Raw genomic sequence first — 10,325 nt, forward strand, 5'->3', positions numbered from 1 at the left:
GTGGAAACTCTTGCAAAACTGTTTTTTGGTCGGAATTTTACAGTAATCTAGATTTGATAATACCCGACACACAGAAACGAGTCACTGATGGTCAAATGAAATTGTCAATGGCTGACAGTTAAAAAGTTCGCGAATTCGAATTAGGCCAACGTGTCTAAGCGCGAGATTTCAGACCTACTGCAAAGGAATAATCGATCCCTGGGTAAATAGTTTCTCGAGATGATACACTTTTACACAAAGTAGATATCGAGAATAATATGATATGCAAATGCCATGTTGATCAGCTTCTCGCCACGGAAATTCAGAATTATTCTGGTATAAATGTACCGGTTCTCACACCCTTAGAAACTACTTTAAATGCCGCGGACACAAATGTCAGTGAACGTGAGCCGGGACCGAAACCGATGGAAATAAATAAGTACCGGGATAATCGTAGAAATGATACGGATTTACGACTGCCACAAAAACGCTATCCATAACGCAATAAAAGATAGCCCGAACGCCTGCAGTACTAATGACACTTATGGTTTAATGTTAAGCCAGTTACGTTTTATAGTGGCATAACGACATTTACTTTAGTTGGCAGGAGAGAAAAACAGGTTATCGGTTGTTTTTACAACCTGTGTCGAATTCGGAAGCTAACTGATGTTCTTAAATTGCATCCTATAATGAAGAAAAGGCCATGCTAAGTTAAGAGGTAATGAACTTGAAATGGTAAAGGTGTTATTGATTATTCATTCTAATGTTTAGAATTGTGTAAATTGATATTAACATGTAAACGCATTTGTATGTATGTTCATTTTTATTTACATGTATGATCAATGAAATGTAATGGGGAGAATTGTTGCGTATTTAGATAATGTCTGTACGCCATGCCTAGCGTAAAAACGCTCCGCCCCCAAGTTCTATATAACTGCATGTTGACCCCTGATCTTGGTTAATTAGTAAGGAATTGATTGCTTTTATCGTTGTAAGATAAAACAAGAGCCACTGAAATTATTTGTGTTACGTTTCATTACCCATACACAACAGTCAGGATAGGGAAAAACAATAATTTTAAATATAAAAAAAATAAACATTTTTCTTTTAATATTGTTTTTTTTTTGCTTTACATACTAAGATAATGGTTTTATTGATCACTTAGTTAAATGGTGTGCTTTTTCCGTTTTTCTCCCGTTGATCTGATAAGGTGTCGGCTGTTATTAAGGTTGTTAATTAATAGCCTCATCTGCTACGCGCGTGCATTGTCTTCGCAAATGCATCTATTGAATGAACTGACCCTTTGGCCTTTTCGGACAGCTGTGATACGCGATTATAAGGAAGCACACAGTGGACTATTTTCATGATGAACAGAACAGAACAGAATGGTTTATTTTGACTAAAGCATATATACAGCTCATCGTCATACACATACATATTCAATAACAGCATGCGTTTCAATTATATACAAAACATACATCATTTCAAAGAAAGATCGTTTCAAAAACAAATTAAATACAACAAGTTTAAGTGAGAATGTAACATGGAAGAGGTGAATACTCAGAGACCACATAATATAAAAACATTGTTTAATGATTGCAACAAGTATTACATTATTTCTAAGCTTATTAGCTTTATGGAAGATATATAATGTATACTACATATATAATACATTTTCTCGCATTTCAAAGCCTTTAACACAAAACATGGCTAGTTTTCTTAACACCTTTTTCTTTGAACTATTAAGTAGTTCGATAAACTTAAACATTTTTGGACGAAATCTATAATACTTTGGAATTAATGTTTTCCTAACATCGGCATAGTAAGGGCATTTAAGAACAAAGTGATACTCATCCTCGATATCATTAAGGTTGCATAAAACACATTTACGTTGATCTCTAACAATGTTCTGGTGTCTACCCGTTTCAAACAGTTATGTAAAGTATACTCTTCTGCGAACTCTTTCTCAGCGCGGATGCGGATTGTATGTTCAACTATTGAAGTTATAATGAAATGAAATATGCATAGCAAGATAAAACATTTTTTTACATCATTTTGATGAAATAATTTTACTTGTGCTTTCTGCTGTAATTTCTTCGAACCAATCTTTGAGTCTGCGTATGAGATCTGCTATCCTTTCTTCGTTTCTGCGTTCTTCGGATCTGCGTTTGACATCTGCTACCCTTTCTTCGATTCTGCGTGTACATATCAATGTCATCTCATTAATAATCAACTCTCCACGATTTATATAATCTATCTCACCTAATGGAAACTCGGAAATGAGTTGTAGTCTTAGTTTGCAACGCTCAATCACACGTGTTGTAACTGGTACTTGTTCATGACCACCCTCGATTATGTATTTCATGAAGATTTCGACAAAATGCTTATTACAAAGTATTCGGTGCCAAAAAATTTCGAAATCAGGATCTATCACTGGTTCCGACATTTCCAGTTCGCATAATGCCGAATCAATTACGCAAGTAGACTCAGTAGAGTAATCACGAGCTAGGCTGCTGCAGATCATTTTAGCGAACTTTTTGCAAAGATGATGATAATTATCTATGCCGACAACTACAAGATATTCTTTGTTTGTCGCATTTTCTAAACAAATCCTGTCCATGAGGAAACCTCGCGGGCACAGTTCGATCGTTTCAACAGTTTTGCGTCTTGCATCTCCAAGAACAACACCAACCATGTCACCAATAACATTATGACTGAACATGTATTCTCCGGAATGTTCCACATACAGCAACAAATCTTTCTGATGACTTTTTAACGAAGAGATTATGTTCTCAATGAATTTACGGTTAACCTCTATATCAAATATACTTGCAACATATCTAATGTGCTCTGATGCATTTGCAGGATTTCGTACACTATCTGCTTTTATTCGACCTGTCGGTTCTGCCCACACAATGACCAGTGCTAAAAATTTATGAAAAATGTCGTCGTCTTTTACATTGTACAGCTGTTCAATACATGTTTTGAAGTAGGCCTCTGGTTTTTCAAAAAAAAGTGGGCCCAATTTAATCATTTTCTCATTCTGAACAAACAAATTTGAACACTGTGGGAATCCAAACGCAAAATTGTCTGTTTTGTCAATTTTAAAACTATTACTCTTAGACGTCAAAACGCATGAGTCAATATCAACGTGGTATCCTTTAAGCATATCTTCAGATGCATAGCGTTTTGCTCGCAAAAGGAGAATCTCTCTCTTCTCATTATAGGTCAAATCATTGGAAGCAAGATGAACAATATATCCTTCTTCGTCTTTAAATATTGAAATATCATTCAAATAATCAAGAGCCTGTTCCTTAATGTAATGTCGTGATGTTATAATTACATCCAATCGCTTCTCCGTTGCAGCTTGCACTATTTCACGAAGATACCTCTTCCATTCTGAAAGCAAACTGATGTCCAAAGCCCCAGCACCAAATATATCATCTATAATGACTGTGCTGAAAAGTTTCATCGTCAGGTCAATTTTTCTCCAATCAGAGGCATGTGATAGTTGCACGATGTTTTCAGGTTTCGATCTTTTCAACGCCAGATACGCCACCATTGTTGTTTTGCCTTCGCCAGGGTGTCCAGTTAATACTGTCAGATGTTTTTTGTTTAACATCTTGTCAGCCTGATGAAATGTGTCTGTCTCGACGTAATATTGCTTATAATCTAGATACTCTTTGAGGAACAGCAATGTGTTTTCTGTGAAAAGGATGTTATAAGTTAAGCATTATAAACAATTACAAGAAATTGAACATGAAATTATAATTGGTAAGTCAATTGATAATTGGTTTAATAATAATAATAATTATTATTATTATTATTATTAGTAGTATTATTATTATTATTATTATTATTATTATTACAAATAACCTGTTAATTAATAATAAATTAACGTATGTTAATTACAAATATTATGTTACATGTATTACACGGGAATAACGTTTGTAAATAATTTAAGCTGCGAACCTCTAAGATTTCTCATCTCAGCGAATTCTTTATCCAGTGATTTTGTTCTGATGTGATTTATAGTATCCTGGATATCGTGCAGTCCGCAGCTGGTTCCGAGATCAACCATGGCCTGCAATACAACAAGACTGGCTTCAAACTTGTACAGAAGTGCCCTTATGACAATAGTGTATGCCAGGCATTTATTGAAAAGCTAGCACTGAATTTGTGTACGTCAGACATTTAGTAAGTAGGGGTGGTTTTAAATTGTACATGGAGTTTCACAATGTCAATATATGACACAGACCTCTTGTTAAAAATGCAACGTGTTTATTATCATTCCATTATGAAACAAAAATAAATATTGAACCTTTGCTTGTACATTCCAGCTGCATTCAAATTCCTGTTCCTCTAAACTTGCAACGTGTTTGTGCTGCATCTGTAATAAAAACACGTAATTATTGCAAGCGTTTGCGACCTACATTCCAGTTATACGGATAATAACTAACGTTACATACTTTTGTATCAACTCCATAAACAATTACTCTTGCTACGCAAATAGTTAATAAAGCATACAATGCACATTCTAAGAATGAACTTAGAATAAGTTTACGCGTACTTTATTTCTCAAGTTTCTGATACGCTGAATGTTTTCCTGGTCTGTATTTCCTTTTATGTTAGCGTTATCTTTCTCGCCCCACACCTTGTCATTGGGGTTTAAATTACAGATGTTTTGAAGAAGGCACGTTAACAGAGTCACATCAAATTTGCCAGAATCTGGATTTGGGTTTAACAATGTATACTGTTCAGCGGATATAATACCATCTTTCTTCAGTTTATCTAGTGATCCTTTTACCCTGATGAGTGTGTTTGTTAAATCAGACGGTTTAATAATGGAGTCAAACTTTGCTCGTAGAACCTTTGGTGCTTCCATAATAAGCAAATGGAGGCGTAAGTAATACGTCTCGTTTTGACTTCCGTTAACAGCAGCCATTCTGAAAAAATTAAATATAACTCAATGGGATATCAACATAACCAGTCGTAAAGTGAATCTGAAATATCTAAGGACATGTACTTGTGTAATCATAACATTACAATATATAAATCATTGTTAATTGAAAAAAAATCGTGAGACGTGCGATTTTAGTTTCCAGTTTATGCCGCAATTTTGAACAAACTAAACTATGCCCCATTTTGATATCAATTTGAAGAACAACTTTTAAAGTCAGAGTGACAACACTATCAACATTTATCTACGGTAAAAACCGGAACAGATAATGAACTGTAAATACATCGAACATATATATAAACAATTAAACATCCATTTTGATATCCATTGTTAATTGATCAACATACCAGCGCGTTGAAGACGTGCCAGATTATCTTATTTAAATACGCAATAAGACTCCATGGGAATTCCTTAACTTATTAGCTACTTTCGATTTCCGTTGGTTAATACCATAGACATTTAAATCGTGTTTTGTCGATAATCAACAGAGTATATTCAAGAGAAATTATCGAACTACAGAAAATCGTATTACATGTAGCACAGGGATCTTTAAAAAAAAAAAATATATATATATATATACCAGGGATCATATTTTCCCGCAACATCAATCGGTCTGGATTTAAATGGGGAAAAAGTGTCCAAAAATGTATATCCGAAATCATGACAAATTACGTTAAAATATAAAACATTGATTTTGCCATTCATGAAGGTGGTATAATAAATGTTGAAATTTAATTCCCTTAGGCATTTTTTTAAACGGAACATACAAGTTTTCTCATTTGGTTCTATCATTTGCTATTTCATTGTTGTTTCGTGTGCTGTTTTATCTGACTTTTCATCGCTGTCAATATTATCAATCTGTCATTCTGTGTGATTTGAAATCACGCGTCTAAACTTCCAGTCATGGTTATTCAACAACAAACAATAAAGTACAAGAATTATTTTGATTCTATCACGTTTTTTACTAAAGATTCATACAATGTATATTATTTTTCTTGTGTACTATTTTATATGAATGTCCGCCCATAAAAATAACTTTCGGCTGTTCTGTCGATCAAATCCGCGACTTTCATTCATTTATTGCCGGATTATTACGCTGGTAGAAAATGTATCTGCATGATTTGTTTATAGTTACAGAGCGTGCTTTCAGGTCCGCATATCATTGTTGCAGAATATCCGATTTTCTTCTTTGTTTATATGAAAGTTTACTGTTTCATGCATGAAATGCACAATGTCCATGTGGATAACATCCAGGTTTTCATCTCACAAGTAACTGTCAACAATTTTATCGTGGACAATTACACATTACGGACCGATTAATTAGTGTGCTAGGTATAAGCCATTAAAATTATCGATTTATATTGACACGGGGTTATACACGCATGACTAATACACAACCGCGCGAATCTTCGCTGCTTGGAGTCATAGTCCGCCTTATCACACCTAATCGAGATAAGAATGTAAATAGGGTGTGTTAGCATGTGCACTGTGTAATCCATTTCATGACATTGGAATTTTAGCAAACAGAATCGGACCGACTGTTTGGGATTTTCAATCGGTCTTTCATGACCCCAATCGGTCTAGGACCGACAAAACCGAAAAAAATATGATCCCTGATATATACCATATATATATATGGTATACATATTAATTTTTTTTATTTTTTTTTTTAAAGATCCCTGTGACATGTAGTAGGCCCTGTTAAAGTATGGGAAACAACTTAGTCCTGGCGAGAGAATATATCAGATGGAGTTCTGCCCCTTACTAGCCTCTACTACTACGGTTAATATTTATTTGCAGAGGCTAAATTATGCGTACTGCGTCGTGTAATACTTGTATATGCATTTAAGACATTAAACTTATACTCAAGATAAACACTTAACTAGTCAGCTTTTTAAATAATTCTGGGCAAAGGATGAGGTTCGGCGCGCTTTAAAAACGTTGTTGGAAATTTGTTATACGCCTAAAACATTGCGGAGATTTACTAGAAATACTATGAAAAGTATACATGTTACTCCATGAGATACATTCGTTTCCTGTTTGAGTCACCTTTAGTTTATATTTAGAATTATTATTTATTCGTCTCACAATACATGTATCTTTCAGTAAATGATAACTTAGTATGCGTTACAATACCTAATTCATATAAATAAAGAGTCTATATTACAATAGCAAGAGAAAATGAATAAAGTGATTATTTTATGTACACTGTCACTTTGATCAGTTCCTTTAAATACAACCAGTCCTGGATAACCCATTAGGCAGAGTAGGCAACTGACTATGGGTCTCGCGACTTTTAGGGGCCCCATGACACCGTGCCGGAGGAATTGTTTTACTGACTTCCTTAGTCTGCACCAAGGAATTCCCTTGGTACTAAAGGCATAATCGTTCGCGTGTATACACCGTATTTATGTATCAGATAAATAATGGAATATACAATCATATTCGACTTTATTACCTTTCATAATTATTTTAAAACGAAAATCCATAAATGTTAACTGTAGTATCAACAAATACACCACCGCGTGGGCCTCCGAAGTGCTTGGTCCGGCGATGAACACAACTTTCATATTAAAAACTGCTTACTGTACTCCAATCCTATTGTCTTAATGAAGTAATAAACCTGGATTGCAAAACGTATTACCGTTATAATTGACTCAATTATCAAATCCTCAGTACTGATTAATTATCCCCACGCTTTTCGGAGAAAAAGTGGGGATTATGTGGTTATCTCCGCCGTCTGTCCGTCCGTCCGTCCTGGCCGCTATCTTCTCCTACACTATTAGCACTATAACCTTGAAACTTAGAAGGTTTGGGTGGGGCCGGGTCAGAGATTTTCCTGCTACTGCGATTCGAAACACTACCGTGTCCCTTCAGATACTGCTTTCATATTTGGTATGCATGTGTATCTAGACAACACTTTTACAAAAAAAATTACCCCTGTGACCTTGACCTTGAGGTCAGCGTTCAGGTTTCTAAATCTGCGACCGCGATTCAAAAAGGCTCATAACTACTGTTCCAATATTGCTTTCATATTTGGTATGCATGTGTATTAGGACAACACCTTTCCATGCACATACATTTTTTTAACCCTGTGACCTTGACCTTGAGGTCAGCGTTCAGGTTTCCAAATCTTCGTCCGCGATTCAAAAAAGGCTCATAACTGCTGTGTCTCTTCAGCTTTTGCTTTCATATTTGGTATGCATGTGTATCTGGACAAGACCTTTCCATGCGCATACAGTTTTTGACCCCTGTGATCTTGACCATGAACTTAAGTGTCTGCTATAGATTTTGAAATCAATTAAGTGGTTATCTCCGCCGTCTGTCCTGGCCACTATCTCCTCCTACACTATGAGCACTAGAACCTTGAAACTTGCACACATGGTAGCTATGAGCACATGTGCGACAGTGCACTATTTGGAATTTGATCTGACCCCTGGGTCAAAAGTTATGGGTGTTGGGGTGGGGCCGGGTGAGATTTTCACTCATTTTTTAGGTTATTTTACATTAACTTCTTCATTTCTACACCGATTTACTTCAAATTGATACTGAACATCTCTTATGACATTACAGTCAATCTCAACTATGCATGGCCCCATTACCAACCCTGGGTCAAACATGCGGCGAGGGGATACGCGTCGGCCTCTGCCGCGCCATTTCTTGTTGTTAGTTGTGGTGGACAAAGTCCGTGAAAATACAATCGGATTCTTTTCTAACGCAATACCCACCTCAAGAATTTTTTAACGCAACACTTTATAAACGTATTGGCGTCGCCCTGGAGGGAGGCGACTAGTATGTAATGCATTTTTTTCGCTTATGGGAGGAGAAGTTATTTTACGGATCAATGTATATATTTTTGTTTTAAGAATATCTTGCATAGTGGTGATTGTTTGTGAAAATAAGTGTAAATAAGTACTGCATTTGTGCCTATTACATTTATTACAACATTCATTGCCAATAATGCAAAGCTAATTGTTTAAATTAATAACTGATCAACAACTGATCGCAGGGGAAAGATCACAGGGACTGGGCAAATACGCGACACTTTCTGGTTTTGTATAAAAACAAATGATGTTTTGTATAAAAACAAAACATAATCAAAATATATTTATTTTGTGGTATTTCTCATTTGCTTATTTAGTGGAGAATCAATGTAGTACGATATTTGACGACCTATCGCGCAAGCAAGTTTATTGGAAGGCGTAGTGGTACGAAAACGTACAATGTATTAGTTTATTAATAGACATATAATAACGATCGCTATACCCAACTTCACCAAATAGCAGTACATAAGTGAATGTCAGCCGGAATAGCTCAGTTGGGAGAGCGTTAGACTGAAGTTGTTTACGCAACAGTCATCTTAAGGCCCCACAATTCAATACCGGGTTCCGGCACGAACGGAACAGTTTGGCGGCTGACATTTTTTTCAGTCAGGTTAATAAATATAATAAAGCTTTATTTTATGTAGACATTTTAAATTCCATTTTACTACAATTAGACATTTTTATAAAAATTAATGGATGTAACGTGATGACAACCTTATTTAAAATTTCTTACATCACTTAAATATAAAAAATACACGTGTTTTATATTAACAAATAAATGCAAACAACACATCTATTATCCATGTATTTTTATGGTTGTCTATCATAGGCCTATCCCTACCACATATAGAGCGCGAAGCGCGACACGTATTATTGATTGTAACAATGAGTTGCGATAAAGGAAGCAGCCGCTTATCAAGGAGGAGCTGTGTCCCAGCAACCCGTTTCCCTAGAGTCAAGCACTCTGTACTGGAACAAGGATAAGGCTAGCAAGTAGAACCATTTAATACCACCGGAAAACTACACAAAGTCCTTTATGCGATTTATTTTCCACAATGACATACGATGATATAAGATGGTATTACATGCGGTAAATACTGAAAATAGACAAAGAAACTAAATAAGCTATATTACTAAAAGACATTGACCGAGGACCTTTCTAATTTTACAATTTAACATCGACGTATAAACACATATTGACTCCAAAAGTACAAATACTGCAGTTGCATTCAGGAACTAGACTATTAAAGATTCAGAAAACCATAAAAATCGTTATATAAATGAAGAATTTAAGCTTTAAAGGTTAAAATACGAAATGAGCACTAGTACGAACAAATTTGGGTACGAATCCAGAAATCTATAAAAACCGAAGTTGAGAGAGTTAAACACGAAAGTATTACTGCTAAAGTAACGATTACATCAAGAAATAATTAAATACTTCAATGACTTACACCATGCAACCTCCATAACGCTGCATTTATATTAAAATTGATGGAACAATATTTTGTTCAAACATGGCTGACGTAAAAAATACACGAGGCAAACAATCGACAGAAAAGATT

At 35.3% G+C, this 10,325-nt stretch overlaps 1 protein-coding gene across 1 annotated transcript in view; it reads right to left on the minus strand.

Moving 5' to 3' along the window:
- Nucleotides 1-10,325, minus strand: part of LOC127835533 (uncharacterized) — a 34,960-nt gene extending 24,635 nt beyond the window's left edge. The window contains exons 1-5 of the mRNA XM_052361969.1: nt 10,215-10,325; nt 4,550-4,925; nt 4,301-4,369; nt 3,952-4,063; nt 2,608-3,684 (exon numbers count right to left, since the gene is read on the minus strand). Coding sequence (XP_052217929.1) covers nt 2,608-3,684; nt 3,952-4,063; nt 4,301-4,369; nt 4,550-4,925; nt 10,215-10,240 — 1,660 coding nt within the window. The 5' untranslated portion in view covers nt 10,241-10,325. The remainder of the gene's footprint in view (nt 1-2,607; nt 3,685-3,951; nt 4,064-4,300; nt 4,370-4,549; nt 4,926-10,214) is intronic.

This window comes from Dreissena polymorpha, chromosome 6, assembly GCF_020536995.1.
Source record: "Dreissena polymorpha isolate Duluth1 chromosome 6, UMN_Dpol_1.0, whole genome shotgun sequence".
In the NCBI taxonomy this organism is placed as follows: Eukaryota; Metazoa; Mollusca; class Bivalvia; order Myida; family Dreissenidae; genus Dreissena; species Dreissena polymorpha.